General features: G+C 38.6%; 2 protein-coding genes across 8 annotated transcripts in view; one reads left to right on the forward strand and one right to left on the reverse strand.

Annotated features, from left to right (window-relative positions):
• Positions 1-16,851, forward strand: part of pdyn (prodynorphin) — a 279,199-nt gene that overhangs the window by 188,077 nt on the left and 74,271 nt on the right. The window lies entirely within an intron of this gene.
• Positions 2,748-16,782, reverse strand: LOC132399786 (serine/threonine-protein kinase 35-like). Of its 7 annotated transcripts, none has more exons than XR_009514078.1 (4): positions 15,038-16,782; positions 8,073-8,255; positions 7,439-7,965; positions 2,748-6,443 (listed from the first exon to the last, which is right to left on the reverse strand). XR_009514078.1 is itself a non-coding variant. In XM_059980531.1 (2 exons), exon 1 carries the CDS (start codon positions 16,156-16,158, stop codon positions 15,070-15,072), a length of 1,089 nt encoding a protein of 362 aa, XP_059836514.1. In that variant the 5' UTR covers positions 16,159-16,780; the 3' UTR covers positions 2,748-6,443; positions 15,038-15,069. The 7 variants fall into 7 exon arrangements, 1 of the variants encoding a protein (XP_059836514.1); XR_009514077.1 differs by having other exon boundaries at positions 7,439-7,484; positions 7,679-8,255; XR_009514081.1 differs by lacking the exon at positions 8,073-8,255 and having other exon boundaries at positions 7,439-7,484.

Below are 16,851 nucleotides of genomic sequence, written 5' to 3' on the forward strand. Positions count from 1 at the left end.
AAGCTAATGTCCTGGAGTGGACAAGTCTGCGTCTAGACCTCAGTCCAATTGAGAATTTGTGGTTGAACTTGAAAAGGGCTGTTCACTCACGATCTCATGCAATCTAGAGCTTGAGCAGTTTTATAAAGAAGAATGGTAGAAAAATTGCTGTGTCCAGATGTGCAAAGCTGATAGAGACCTATCCACACAGACTCAAGGCTGTAATTGCTGCCAAAGGTGCAGCTACTAAATACTGACTTGAAGTCAATTACTTTAATAATTGTAGTAGTTAGATCAATTTGTAGAATTTCACTTTTACACAAGTCTTTTCCGTTAATTAGTATCAAAAAAGACAAATTAAAACTGCTGTGACTCAATGTTGTAAAACAATAAAATATGAAAACTTCCAAGGTTTGGGGGGGGGGGGTGCGCAGGGCACGTGGTGGTGAATACTTTTATAGGCATTGTAGATCAGTTGCACATATGGGTGAAGAAAATGCAAAATGAGAAACTTCACAGAAACAAACTATTTACAGTCAAATGTGAAGAGTTACACCTTGCTAGGTCAAATGTAAAGAGACGGTAAGCACACCATTAAGGTCAAAACCCTTAAGTATTCATGTGCAGAATGATCTTGGGGTAAAAGTTCATAGGTCTCTGAAAGTGCATAGATTCATAGGATTGTTAAGGTGATTTATGGGATGCTTGTCTTCATTAGACAGGGCACAAAGTTCAAAAGTCAGGAAGTTAAGTTGCAAATTAATAAAACTAGTTAGACTAGATCTGGAGTACTGCATATGGTTCCAGTGGCTCCATTATAGAAAGTATGGAGAGATGAAGAGGTTTACCAAGATTTGGAGGAGATGTGCTGTAATGAGGTTGGACAAACTTGGGTTGTTTTCTCTGAAGGGGGAGAGGTTGAGAGGAGGTTTATAAGATTGAAAGGCAGAGAAGAGAGACAGTATCTTATTCCCAGGGTTGAAATGCCTAATACTACAGGGCATGTATTTAAGCTGAGAGGAGATCATTTTAAAGGAGATGTAAGGAGCAAGTTTGTTGCTGGGTGTCTGCAGTGCACTGCCTGGGATGGCGGTACAGGCAGATACATTAGGGACTTTTGAATTTAGAAAGGCACTTTACATAAGGATGTGTACATTGTGAAGGCAGAAGAGATTAAGTTAGTTAGCCATTTGACTGCTAATTTAATTGTGGTAGCAAAACATTGTGGGCCAAAATGTCGATTCCTGTGCTGTACTGATTTGTTCCACATGTTAACCTGATTTTGATTCTGCCACCACCCCACCAGGCTATCGCCTTCCTGTGCAGTTTCAGTCCACTATGGTAGTATAAGTTGTAAAAATGGAGTTAAACAGAATCCAGCCACAGATGTGAACATATAGGGAGTAGAGAAACTGAGAATGCAGCTTTCTGGGTACCAGCATGGATGTGTAAAAGCAAAATAGGAGATTTTAACTTTTCCAATAATGACAGCACTTCTTACTGCAAGGGACTTAAAGGGATTTGTAAAATGAATTCAAGGGATTTCACTCTCCCAGTAATCATGTTTATTTGGATTACCACATAATAGGCATTAAGGGAACAAACACCCATGGTAGACACTGAACATGTCAAAATGATGAGTCCAAAAATTAGTAAAAAGGAAAAAAAATACTTGCAACCTTTATGCCTTGACATCTTATCAGAGAAAAGCTAAACACTTGCTTCCACAACCTTAGCTATTAATCATTGTTCCACAGGTTTGTAATTCGTTTTCTCAAGTATTAAGCTACTTCAGCACTATTGCAACAAGATTATTTTACTGTTCTGTCCACACTTGTAATAATTGTATTTACTTTGCAGTGAATAACTCTGTCTTTAATTGTAAATTGTGCCATTTGGACAAGTTATCATATGCACAGCAATTTTTTTTCTAAAGTTGTTTAAAATACACAGGGCTTAAGGATTTAGGAGAGCTAGAAAGGGACCGGAGTAGGATTAAGCAAAACCTCCAGGCATTCTACGTGTGTAAAGAACCAATAAATGACAAGAATGGGGATGGAGCCAGTCAGGGTTAAGAGGAAACTTCCCTGAAGTTGGCACAAGTAGGATCAGTATTCACCAGCAAAAGGGACTTTTGGTTTCTGAAGCCACAATGTAAAGCAGACTGATATGCTAAAATATGTCAACATTAAGAGGGTAAACTGCAACTTTTGAAAAACATTAGTCCCCAGGTCACAATTGAATATATTCCAATTTAAAGGAAGTGAAGAAATATTGCAGTATCTTTGGCACTGACTTTATCTTCACTGGCATCAGGTATTAGAGAGTGATTTTTTCCCCCCTCAATAAAGGGAGTAGAGATGAGCTTGGCAATTGTAGACTAGTGAGTCTTACTTCAGTGGATGGAAACCATTGAAAATTCTTAGAGTATATACAAACAGTTGAAAAAGCATATTCTAATTAGGGATAGTTAGCATGGCTTTATAATATGTAGGTTATGCCTTAGGAGCCCAATTGAATTCATTGAAGATATGACACATCGATGAAGGTAGAAGTAGTGTATATAGATTTCAGTAAGGTGTTTGACAAGGCCTTATCAAACATCCTACTAAAGGCAATCTCATTTGGAAAGTCAGGAGGCTTGGCTTAGGTCAAAGGTCATCTTGCTCACAAGTATATAGATGCTGCTTCAACAATCTCAAACATTTGATTCCTTAATGTCAGAGCTTAAGAGAAATACTAAACTCAAATTAAAACAATCAGCTCAATGACATTTTAAAACCCTTTATTGCTGAAATAACATGTCAAAATTTCTTCCCAAGACAATATTAGAAGATTCAAATGGCTCCAGTCCAGACTACAAATCATGTTAAATAAGAAAATGAAACAATATTCAATATTGGTCCACAAGATGTATTCCATGCAGAAGGACCAACATAAAGATATTATGGTATTACAGTGTTTCAAATTTGAATACAAAAAATTTGCATAGAAGTATAAAGATTCTTGGAAACAACTTAATGCATTTGCAAAAATCAACCATACAAGCAGTGTTACATCAGCCAGCAAGACTTGAGTGATGTCCTGCATACGAGGTAGAAACAAACAAGGATTCTCTTGAAACAAATCCTTCTGTAAACCACAGAAACTCTTCAGTAAACATATCCTAAACGCTCAGTTACTACTAGCAGTGTCCCTATAAAAATGTTCAGAACCTGTTCCCTCATTTCTTCCCTCCATTTCCAGAACCATATTCCTTAGTAACTTTGAAAAGAACAGCTCATCTACTAGTAGACATTTTTTCCCTATAGTTTAGCTGCTAAGATTGTAAAGATTTGTTGCAACATGTCCGTGCAGTTACATAAGCTAAACTGTAGAGGAAAGCACACAGATCAAACTATAGCATCTTTATCCCTAGATTAACAAGCACTGCAACTCAAGATTTTCAGTTTGGATTTGACCTCAAAATGCAAGTGCCATCTTCCTGCAATACCAAAGCCAAATTGTCGTACTGGCTTCAAAGGACATTATATGGCAAAGGAAAAGCAAGTACATACTTATATGTCTGGTGGCCAATCACTCTAATTAATGCAAGTTGGGCAAAAGATCAATGAGATGTTCTTCCCATTAGGAGGAGCATCAATGCTTTAGTTTCAATATAAATTTCAGATTTTTTTCTATTTTCAATTCAGCCTCCATTTGTTTGTTTGAAATTCAGCTGATTTCCTGATGCTAAAGTGGTCATATTGATCTGGTAAATGAGGTCATTCAAAACTGTATTAATTTATTTGAAAAAAAACTAAATTTGGAGCATTCTTGCTTTTAAGTATTTTTAAAGATACTGTTTGGCAGTGTCCCTATATAACAAGGACTTTTTAAAAAATTCTTAACTATGCCTTGAATCCTTCAAATGTTCTTGAGTATAATTTTCAGCTCTAACAATTACTGGAGAACACAAATTATTTTCTTTAACTTGCTATGTTCTAACACACTAAATACATAATAGAACATTACACAGATACTCAAAGCACATTCAGAATGAAATACTGCTCCAGGGATGAAGGGAAAGTCTAACATCAATTATAAAAGTATCCACATATCAGCAAATACAGAGTACTCATTTTATCTGGCCCAACTGGGGAAAGGACTCGCTAGACATTATCATTTGATACAGGTTTAATCTGTTACATTCTTGGAAATACTCAAGTGAAAGACTCAATTTGCAGATTAAGAATCCCAGTTAAGAAAACCAGTCCTGCACATTTTAAACTCAATTTCCAAAATTAAACATTAAAATTACATCCTTGCATTCTGCTCCAAATGAATTAGAGTATGTAGATTTTAAGTAGAGGAGCATTCTTAAGAAAGATGTAAATGTAACAATTCTAAATTTTCAAGAAATTAACAGTTCTTCTATTTCAATTGCTAGTTAGCAGTATCGACCGAAGTTATATCTTTAATCCCTAAAGTGAGGAGAAAACCTTGAAATTTCTCTGATCCACTAAGGTATTGATATGAAAAGCTTAATAAGATTGTTTAATTTCTGGAAACAGTAAACCCTCACCTTGGCAATTTTGTTTCAGATCTTTGTAACCAAGGCTAGTGTTTTAAAATTTGCCTAGTTTCACTATTAAAGTGATATATTATAGTGCTTAGACTACAGAGTTAAGCAAAACCAAGTGCAAACCACAAATCAATTGCAGAAATATGGCCACTTTCTCAAAAAAAGGCAATATTTACAGATTAGCTTTTGACAAAAAAAACTTTACAACTGATTGTTAAATTTGTTCAAATTACTCAGTATTCTGCTGAAAGAGAAAGCCATATATTAAGCTTATATAAATAATGCTATACAAACTTGAATTTAAAAATGGTTACCATATATTTATGTTTTGATCACATCTACAGTCCAATGCTCAAAGCTTGAAGGCTTTTAAAAATATTTTCACAATGCATCATTAAATTCATGAAGTTTACACTTCAATGGTTCTGATATTGCAACTGACATTGAAAATAATAAACTACTTTTGATATTAAAGAGATAGATCAAGTTAGAATGTGATAGAACTTCACTGGAATTGGATCATCAGATTTTAAAATGATGCAAGTTGATGGCACTTGCATATCTTGGTCATAATTCTCAGGTTTCATCCTAGTAGTAACGTTTGTACTGGGGATCCTTCAGAATACTTTGGAGAGCCAGCCTCCATACTACATGTTCAAACTAGTGGCAAAAATAAAACAATTTATTCTAATTACCTGTTAATGAGGGTATTTTCGTGTACTGAATGGTGAAAGGTCAAGCTTTTCTACTTTGGTATACACTGTATCACATCAAGGACTTCAAATCACTTATTGCACAGTAATTGATAAAAGTACCAAAATTGACACTCCATTCATGTTGCAGAGGCTAGCACACCTTAAATCACAACATTCAGTTCTTCTAGAAACGCTGGTGAAAAATCAGGAATGCTGAAAACTTGGATTTTTTTTCAAGTCTCAAACCTGCCATCACTGCATTGAGTAAGTTTACATACTCAAGAAAATCAAAAAAGGCTATTTTCTAATTTCCACATTAACCACTTCAGTAACCTGTAAAACTGACTGATACATTTTTTAAACTGTGGTTGCTAAGCAATTAGATTTTTATTTCCTTTATCTCAAAGTCCAAACACCTAACTCTATATAACCCAGTTTTCTGGTTCCACTTTTTTAATACAAGGGGTGGAGTGATGAGATTGGGGGGGGGGGAGGGGCAAGGCTGGTGCCAATGGTAAGTGTTAACTTTCAACTTCCAAACAGTTATGTTTATTCAATTCTACATTCGATGAAGCTACTAAATTTATGACTGAACCAATCTTTGCTAGGTTATCAGATTACCAGACACACTTCAACCCAGGCCATCAGAACTATTTCCCAATACAGTAACTGGGAAAAAAAAACTACTTGTAGCTAGAAGTTTCTAAAATTCAATTTAGCATCAGTAAATCTAAAATAATTTAAGGCACTCTGGTCGCTTATGCTGATCATTTAAAAAATCATACAGAAAGACAAGTGCAGATGCTTCTATTTTTTGTTACTTACATAACTTTACAAAAAAATAAAAGATAAGCACAAGGGTCATACAACTATTAAGAATTCAATCCACCCAATTAAATGTTCAAGGACATCATTTAATCAGATAAAGTGAAGGTACAATATAATAGTGTAAATACAAGTTTAATTGCATGGTCAACATCTTTCCCAAACCCCAAAATACCCCCCACCGACATCTCAGCACCCTCCCCACACAAAAAAAATCTGAGCAATTTAATTGCATAGCTTTCCTCATCCTGACATGAGCTAGCACTGAAGCTCTAAATGTGGCAAGTCTCCAATCTTTGTATGATAAAGAAGCTGTTGAGCTTTATTTCTATGGAAAGTCCCATCCACTTGAGAAAAAGCTTACGTTCCAAGTTCTCCACCTGAAATTTAAAAACAAAGTTTACAAAATTATATTGAATATAGTGTTCAAAATATTGTTAAATACAACCACAATGACAACTGTCAAAATGTTGTTTACTAAATTATCTAGTTAAGGAGGGATTCCAACTATGAAAATCTGTTAATTATCATAGCTCCTTTTCTGTTTCTAGGGTCTTCAGAGTATTCCTCTACAATCACAATTGTCTTCATATTTCAAAAGAATATAAAATGGTTATTTAAAAAAATATATACAGTGGTGTAGTGGCATCACCACTGGACTTGGAAACCAAGGTCCTGGGATGGTATCCAGCCAGCTCCTTGCACACTTTCCATCAGTGGTGGGTTGAGCATCAAACTATCAACCTGGCCTCATAAGAAACAGACAAATGCTATAGAAATGGCACAAAATACCACCTGATGCACCACAAAACGCGAAAAGGAATAACAGTTTTTTAAATATACAGATAACTCAGATGCAAACCCAAATATCATGGTTATCTCTTTCAAAACAGGCAGTTAGATGATCAGTTTATCCTTAAATAATTGACATGACATTTAAAACGGTAGAATCAGGAAAACCTACATTCTAGCCACACCATTAGAGCTCACTATGCTTTTAAAATGATTTGGAATCCACAGCATTAAAACATCCACATTAAAAAAAGTTGCAAGAAAAATTGACAAAAGGATAGTAAAAAGCTGCATGTGCTTCACTCCATATACATGTATGGACAGATACCTACATTTCCATAAGTACCCACAAGGAAATTACAGCAATCAGCAAATCATTGGAGCAGTGGGGAAAATTGCATGCCATAATTGGCCACCAAGGTTGAAGGTGAACAGAGTCAAGGAAATGTGCTATATGGGAAACTTTCTGAAACACCAAGAGAATACCTGGATTACCTCACCTTTCGGAAGTAAAAATGTTACTTGATGTACAAGGAGTACATCTTGAACCTGTAGCATAACCTAATAAACTTGACATATTTACCTCTACATGTCAGTTTTCTTGATGTCAGATGATACTCCATATTTATCTACAGAGCAAAACATTTTCATTCATTAATTCTGCATCACCACTATTATACTCAACAAATAAAAGGCCTATTCTTTTTCATCCCAAACATCCAATGATTTTTAAACAGTATGCAAAGTATTGAATAGATCAAATCAGAATTTAGCTGATACATCTTTAAATTATACACAGATGCAAAATTAAGCAAGATCTTACTGAATGGTAAAGTAGGTTCACGGCAGAGTCACTTTTCCCTACGTTATCTGCAGAAGTTGCTCATAAGTTGAAAATTACCTCCAGCTTATTGCTTTTCCCCCCATGAGAAAACAAGGCTCCTCTAGGGAATTACAAACATGGTAATGACACAAGAGATTAAAATGAGGTAATCCAGAATCAAACACAAAGAAAATGGGGTGGGTGGAGAAGCAAAAATGTGTTTCCAAAACTGGAGGGAGGTCATTGTAAAAAGATCTTTTTCTAAACAAAACTTGCTTCAAACTGTCCTGCACAGAGACAAAAGAGAAATAAAATGTTATTAATATTACAAATATATAAAGGATAGAACTGCCAAATTGCTCTGATTTATGGATTATAAAAAAAGGGCACTTACTGCTGAAATAACATGCTATGCAGCATACTGAAATCAAAGCACATGAAAGACATTCTCCGATTTTAAATCCTAGGTCTGCTCATCAACAAACCAAAGTAACAATGAGCTTAGACATATTCCACATTTCAAAATGCATTTCACATTTTAACAGTTGGAGAAGGGTTGAGGGTGGCAAGCCAAGAACTGTGAATGAAAGCATAAAGATGCCTCAACTAATCAAGATCCCACATTTGCAAATTCAGATACGCTTTGTAAAATTGTTTTACTTTGAACTCCAAAAGTGTTTGTTAGTCATAAGAATGGAACATACATCCATGATTTGAAAATAACTTCTCCCAAAGCTAATAACATAATATAGCAATGTGCCATGTGCACAATATAGAAATAAATTTGGCACAAAGATCATCTACAGACACCTAATGAAATGTTTTGCATCACGTAAACGGATAGCCAATATAAATTCTTGGAATACATTTAGACATTGCTTTAATGCAAATTTCCCTGCAAAAACCAGAATCAGGATTATCATCACCACCACCATGTTAACAAATTTCATAACACATCAGCCATATAATGCAATACATGATAAAATAGAAAAAAATAAGTAAATCAATAGCAGTAAGTATACAAGTACATGGTACAGATTTAAAACAGTGCAAAAACAGAAATATTAAAAAAGTGAGGTAGTGTTCATGGGTTCAGAGTCCATTTAGAAATCGGATAGCAGAGGAGAAGCTTTTCCAGAATTGCCTTCAAGCTTCTGTACCTCCGTGAAGATGTCTTGGGTACCTAAGATGGAGTTGACTCTAGCTCCTTTTGATCCTCTGCAATCGCCAACCCCCCACCCATACCAGATAGTGATGCAGCCTACCAGAATGCTCTGCATGGTACATATATAGAAGAATGTTAGTTGACAAGCTAAATCTCTTCAGACTCCTAATGAAATATAATTGCTGTTTTGCCTTGTTTATAGCTGTAACATCCTTACCACGCATGTAAAGTAGATCACCAAAAATACACCCATTCTCTATTTACACACTTTATTTAGGCCTGTCTGATGCATTTAATAAATTACCAAAAACAGGTGATGGCTCAATCCAATGAAACTGCTTCAAAACTTCCATTAGAGTAAATTAGTGGAATGACACAAGAGTTCGAGCAGTAAATAGATAACAACCAAGAATAAACTACTGTGGTAAAGAATCAACAGTAGGTATTATACTGCTGTTGCTAAGTTGAAAACTGAATTTAAAGCAAATAAAAAGATGCTTCACACACCATTTAAACCTAATTTATGTTGAAGGACCAGAGCTGCCAATGTAACATTTGTCTAAACAGGATAATCCATTTCACAATAACTGCTAACTGCAATAGCCCAGAAAGCTTCTAGAAACAATATACTAACATTAAATCAAATTAGAATGCTCTCTAAGTTTGGGTGCCTTGCTTGAGGGCAAATGCAGAGCTCAAAACAAAGACTTAGGGACATTATCTGATGCCATAAAGCACGTAATTTAATTAAAACTGTTGTCACAGAGAAATCTGTCGTATTGAAATGGTGGGCCAGATCTAGTCAGCAAAAACTCAGTACTTCGGAATACAATTAAACTGCAGTAAGTCCAGGAATTATAAATTTGCACTATTAAGCCGAGTACTGACAGACCTTCTGTAATGCTAAATACCAGTTTGCTCCTCTGCTGGACTTCATGCAAAAGACCAACAGCAAAGCTAGCCTTGTTGAGTCACCCCTGTATTTATAAAGGGCAAAATAAGTGTGTATTTGACCCTGCAGTATCATTTGCAATCTAAACAATGACTGCTCCTGGCTCATAATTCTAGGATCAGAGTTTAAAATGAGGAAAAGTTTCTCCACCTCAGAGTCTGAGACTCAGTCATTACATTCATTCAAAATAAATACTTAGATTTTTGGATTTTAAGCAACCGAGTGAAATGGGAACAATGCTAGAAAAAAAACTGAGTTAGAAGATCAGCTACAATTTTATTGAATGATGAAACAGACTCAAAGGGGCAGTTTTTCCTACATTGTTTGTTGTTATAATAACTGCATATGGCAGGAATGGAAAAGTACAAAAATTTCAAATACTCAAAAACAAATTGCAAGATCCTAAAATGGAACATAGGTTTCAGATCATGCAAGTCTAAAACAGCACCCTAGCTTTACATCAAAATGCCATCAACTGCAGAATTATGTCAACATCTAGTTTTATCCAAACCAAACTTGTTCAAAATGATTCTAAGTGTTTAAATGTCATCATCCTCCAAGGAATACTATAAAACAGTCAAAAATTAATCATGTTCACGTGGATCAGTGTTAACTTTTAAAACTTTTCCTATGATGCGCTTTGGGAGGTTTTAATACATTACACATACACTATGAACACAAGCTACTATGCTGATGTGCCAATCAAAATAGAGGGTGTAGGGGTAGTAATAAATTCTGAGAATCTGAATATTTGAGAGCTCACCACTTAAAGGCAGCCAAAGAGGAAATGTTATATGGTACAAATACCAACTTGTTTCTGACAGGTTTGAACCAACTACTTAAACCTTCAAATTTACTTAAAAGTTAATTCTTTGCCATTTTAGTTTTGATCACAACCAAATGTCCTATGACAATCTTTGTTTAGTGTTACAATGCAAAGTACGCCGTCCTGGCAACCCCCAGCAAATCTGAACCTAATCACAGGACAATTTACAATGACCAATTAACCTATCAGGTACATCTTTGGGCTGTGGGAGGAAACTTGAGGACCTGGTGAAAACCCATGTTCCATGGGGAGTACGTTCAGGAACTCCTTACAGAACAACTCCGTAATTTAACTCTGAATTCCACAATGCCCAGAGCATTAATAGCGTCACAATAACTGCTACAGCGTTCATTAAATTTTCATTTCATACACCCAAAATTACCTGATTTTTTCTTCCAAAAAGATACATATCCTTCTATGCATGATTTAAGCACAATAATGTACAGAACATTGCCCAAACTCAATTAAAGGAAATGAAATTAAAACAAGTGTTGATATTGCTTTAAAGAACGGTGCAAAAAGGAAAAGTGAAACTGAAACCTACAATCTTATTACATCTCAACAGTACAGTACAGGCCCTTTGGCCAACAATGTTGTGCTGATCTTTCAACCTACTCCAAAATCAATCTAACCTTTCTCTCGTATATATCCATTTTTTTTCCAAACATGTGCCTACCCAAGAGCCTCTAATACATCTGCCCCTCCCACCATCCCTGGCAGTACATTCCACACACTAAGCATTCTGTATAAAACCTATTTCTGACATCCCCCCCCCCCCCCCCCTATACTTTCCTCCAATTACCTTAAAATTAGCCATTGCAGCCCTGGAAGAAAGCTGCTGTTTATACACTTGGTCTATGCCTCTTATTGTATACATCTCTATCAAGTCACCTTTCAATCTTCTTCACTCCCAAACAGAAAAGCCCTAACTCACTCAACCTTTCATGGCAAATCACTATTTCCTTTATTAAATGAAAATTAATGCAAACTAGCACCTTGATAAAAGTGTTCAGAATTTGTTCCAAGGAATGAGAGCACAAATGGAAACACCACTAAAATGAGCTGTGCCTGGAACCTGGTGTAAGCCAACTGCAAGGCTTGGTATGGAAAAGATTGCCTGCATGGGCTGCTGTTGAGCAGGCTGTGACAAACCACACAGCTACATAGCTATTTAAGGTTTAAACACATGACACTGATGGGCAATAGTAGTGACTGCTCCAGTAACAAATTGCTTGGATCTTCAAAAGATTTGATGGAACCCATTGACCATTCTGTGGTTGATCGCGCAGCTTCCTCCAGCCAAGGGATTATTCTATGTATTAGAGAAGATAACTTTCATCGTCTCCAACAGGTGATGAATGAGGCCACAAGTCTGTCAGAAAATGAAGCAGGTGCCAAGAGTACCCAACAGTTCCCCCATACTCACTTTGCCAGCTAGGGTGCAGTCCTAAAGTCAACTTACTGCTCAGCAATCACTATTTATCTCAGTTTACTCAACATTGGCCCTCAAACTCTTCAAGGAGGAAATCCTCACTGGGAGACCACAGTTGGTGCAGATCAGAAATAATATCTTACAATCAACACTGGTACACCTCAAGGATGTATGCTTATCCCACTGCTCTACTCTCTTTACACCTATGACACAGCTTAAACACTATCTATAGGTTCACCGATGACACAACTACTGTTGGCAGAATTTCAGATGGTATACAGAAGAGAGATAGATTAGCTAGTTGAGTGGTGTTGAAACCACCTTGCACTGAACATTAGTGAGACCAAGGGACAGTGGACTTCAGGAAAGGGAAGTCAGGAGATCACACACCAGTCCTCGTCAAGGAGCCAGCAGTGGAAAGGGCGAGTAATTTCAAGTTCCTGAGTATCAACATCTCTTAAGATCTATCCTGGTCCATACATTTTGATGCAATTGCAAAAAAGGCCATACTTCATTAGGAGTTTGAGAAGATTGGGGCAGCCAGCTGCATAATGGGCACCAGCCTCCCCAGCATCGAAAGGACAGCTTCAAAACATAATGCCCCAAAAAGGCAGCATCCATCATTAAGGACCTCCATCACCCAGTCCTCCTTTTTGCTACTATCAAGGAAGAGATACAAGAGTTTGAAGATACACTCAGCATTTCTGGGACAGTTTCTTCCCCACTGCCATCAAATTTCCGAATAGACAATGAACCCATGTACATTACCTCACTACTTTTTTGCACTATTTATTTAATATATACCTCATTGTAATTTGTACATTTTAAAATTTGTATAGTGCTACAGCAAAACAACACATTTCATGACATATGCCAATGGTATTAAACCTGATTCCAATTCACACCAAGCCATTATCACTGCAAGAGTGCCAGAGGGCAGGAAACCCGACTACAATCCTGACAGGGAAACAAAGGAAGGTGGCTGCCAGGATATGAACCAGGTTCCCAGCAAAGCAATGCACAGTTCAAGTTGTTCTTTTTCCCCCCTTTATAGGGCACAGGGTGGCAGAAAGAATCAGATATTAGTGTATTTCCATTGATATCAAGAGACCTTCTTGCTTACATGCAAATATTAAATAAGCCAGCCAGTTTGCTCCAATAATAATTTTACTATGTACAAATCCACTTGGAACAGGATAATAATTCCCCATTCTACACCGCAAACACAGAAGTATTTACCATATGATGCATGATCATCTATTGGCTCAGACTAGCAATCTCCCCATGTAACACAAAAATAAAACTTAAACATAAAGTGTTAATCAAACTTATTGCAGAATTTATCCACTGAAAATGTATTCCCCCTCATAAATAATAATCTCCCAAAATACAAAATGAGGGTCTGGGGGAAAGAGCATAGGAAGAACAGGAAACACAACAAATCAGGTAGTATCTGTGGAGAGAAAAATCAGCTTTTACATTTCAGTTAATGCCATTTCGTCAGCAATGCCAAAAGTGAGCAGCAAAATACTGACAGTGGTGGGCATCTGAAATATACACACTAAAAATGGCAGCATCTGATCTGTGGAGAGATACGCTTATGTTTCAGGTCAGCGACTTTTAAGATTTGCAAACCAGGGAAAGAACACATAGCTCTAATGACCAAAGGGTAGGCACAAAAAAGAATTGACTAAAAAGGGAAAAAAAAACTAGTATGGTGGGAGTGGGGCAGTATGGGCCAAGTACAAAAAGAAACCAAGAATCAGGGAGAATTTGGAATCCTAAAAAAAATAAAGATGAGGTCTTGTCATGGCTTTCTTTGAATTTAAGAAAATATTATAAAGAAAGGTACCACCCCCGTGGCTTGAAACTAACATTTTCACTTTTTAAATTATTTATTAATTGATTTGAGATGCAGAATGGAATAGGCACTTTGAGCCATACCACGTGTCAATCTGAACCCAAGCATATTCATATGACAATTTACAGTGGCCAATTAGCCGACCAACTCATAGGTCTTTGGACTGTGGGTGGAAACTGGAACTCCCGGATAAAAACCTAAGCAATCACGGTGGGGATGTACAAACTCCTTACAGGCTGCAGCGGGAACCGAACCTGGGTTGCTGTATAAAGTGTTGTCTTAACCACTAAGCTACTGCACCACCATGGAGCATCAATGACCTAAAAACAAAAGATTAATTATTTCTCATTTGATAGACTTGACCTAAACATTGAAACAAAAAATTGACAAACAAATCAAATCAACATTTCAACAGTTAGCAACCTAAATCTCAACAAATATGCTTTTCAGCATTTTGTCTACTTCCCCAACAAGTTTAATTCACAATAGTGGCAGTCCAGAATATTGTACCAAACTGTACTTTTCAATAGGACAGTTTAGTATTGTCATTCAAAGTCTATTTACAACTTTATATAAAATCAACATGACCACTTAAGACCAACTACAAAGTCCAGGCACTCTGAGTTGCCTTGAGCCTCTGTCAGATATTAATACGATTTCTTTTCTGGGATAAACTCACCTGTTCCTGTCCCGTCTTTTCTGTAATTTCTGGCATTACTCCCAAGTAATTAAACATGCATTAAGTGTGGGAGGAAAAACAAACAATATTTATATTAACAATAAAGATTCTCATGATTAACCCAGTATTTTTAAACTTATGAAACCTGAATCATTCCTCCATATGTTGCTCATTTTGAGCAAGAAAACTTGACATCTGTAAAATACCGTCATTCTTTTGCCCTGAAGAGGAAAGAAATTTTCAGTGGGATTGCAAAACATTGGTAGCAGTGAGAAGTAAAATTTGACCAGCTGGAGACACTTTTAAGTGTTTAAGACATACTACATTCAAGACCTGAAGTAAGGAAGTAGAATTTTACAACAGGAAGTAACCAGATACACCAGATTACTGGTATATACAATTACCTTAGCCCCAAACATAATCAATAATTTGCTTAATGTATACCTTTTACAAGTTTCCATTGTACAATAGATAATTTAGGCAGCACAAATGACCTGGTCCATCCTAGTTTCTAACTCAAAGGCGTCTGGGCGATCCTGTGGATTAGCAGCCAACATGTCTTTAATTAGTTGCTTGATCCCTTCAGACATGAAAGTTCTCCTTTTCTGTGGGATATGTAGTTCCATCTTTGGGTTTTCTAGCAATGCTTCCCCTACAGGTACAATCTCACTGCCCTGCCTAACGTAGGTCCCAAGCAGTTCTTTCTTAGTCTCGGCATCAATAAAAGTTATACGTTCAATCATGGCCCATATAATTATTCCCAAAGCAAAAATATCCGCTTTAGCCGTGTAGTGTCCTTCCCAGACCTCCGGGGCCATGTAGAAATCAGAGCCACAGGCCGAGGACAGCCAGCACTTGTTGACGTTCACGTTTTTGTTATTCGCCGCTCCACCGCCCACAACGCAGACTTTACTGAGGCCGAAATCGGCCACTTTGAGAATGGGAACTCCAGACTTCTCGGAAATCAGGATGTTGTCGGGCTTGAGATCCCGGTGGACTATGTGGTTCTTGTGCAAAAAAGCGATGGCGCTGGTCAGCTGGAGCATGAAGCTGGTGTTGGTGGCCGAGTCGGGCCTCCGGGACAGCACGTACTGGTTGAGGTCGCCGCCGTTGCAGAACTCCATAACGAACCAGAGGTAACAGGGCTCGCCAGCGCCCAGGATGCGCTCGCCCTTCAGCGAGGTCTCGACCAGGCGCAGGTAGAACTCGGAGCGCTTGTTGCCATGGCTCATCTTCTGGGCGATGCCGTTGCGCTGCAGCACGCACTCCTCGAACTGGATCACGTTCTCGTGTTGCCGCTTGAGGCTGGTCAGCGCCCAGAACTCGGACAGGGCCAGCTCCACGTTCTCCGGAGCGTCGCAACGGATCTTCTTGATGGCCACCCGGGCGCCGCTCTTCCTCACCACCGCCTCGTACACCACGCCGTAGCTGCCGCGGCCTACCTCCTGCACCAGGCTGTACTTGGGCTCCCACAGCAGGCCCGGCGGCCTCGGCGCGGCGGCGGTGCTCCCCGCCGCTGGCCGCTCCTCACGGTTTGTACCTTTTGGGGCGTCGCGAGTTTCCATGCTCCGCACGTCGCTGAGGGGAGACGCTCACACTCCACATCACTGAGGCAAAGGCAGCTGAGTGCCGGTGAGTCAAGCCGCGGCGGCTGGGCCCTGTGCTGTCCCACAGCCGGCTGCAGGCAGCCGCGGTGCGCGCCTCATCCGCCGCTCCCTCACGGTTCAAGCTCGGGGTGACGGCGCACCCCGGCCACTGAGGAGGGAGGGAGGGGGTGGGTGGGTGCAAATCAACCTACAGCTGCTTCCCACTCTCCGCGCCGATAACCAAGCGAGCTCCCGACGAGGCAACTAACTCAGAACGGGCCTCTCGCTACGCTGCTCTCCTCTCATTCATTCCTGGGAAGCTCGGCCTCTCGCTGTTGCCTGCCTCCGCCCTTTCCTGCCGCCCGCCGCCAGTCCGGAGCAGCTTTCGCACCCACGTGTCAGCGACTGGCGGAAGCGTCGCTCCGGTATTGGCCCTGACTCTGCGCTCTCTTCCCCCACCGTTGTACTCGTGAAACTTTGGGCGGTCGCTTCTAATTTGTTTCAGAGTTCAAAAAATGCTTGACATGTTGTAAAGTGTCCAATTCCTTTTTCACTTCACATACTTCGGGTTGTCAAAATTCCCCTAGAAATTTTACACGTGTTTCTTTCCAAACAAAAAACAGCAGACGCTCAGATAAGTTGCGGGTAGCCCGACCTTGATCTCAGAACCAA

This window comes from Hypanus sabinus, chromosome 9, assembly GCF_030144855.1.
Source record: "Hypanus sabinus isolate sHypSab1 chromosome 9, sHypSab1.hap1, whole genome shotgun sequence".
NCBI classification, from domain to species: Eukaryota; Metazoa; Chordata; class Chondrichthyes; order Myliobatiformes; family Dasyatidae; genus Hypanus; species Hypanus sabinus.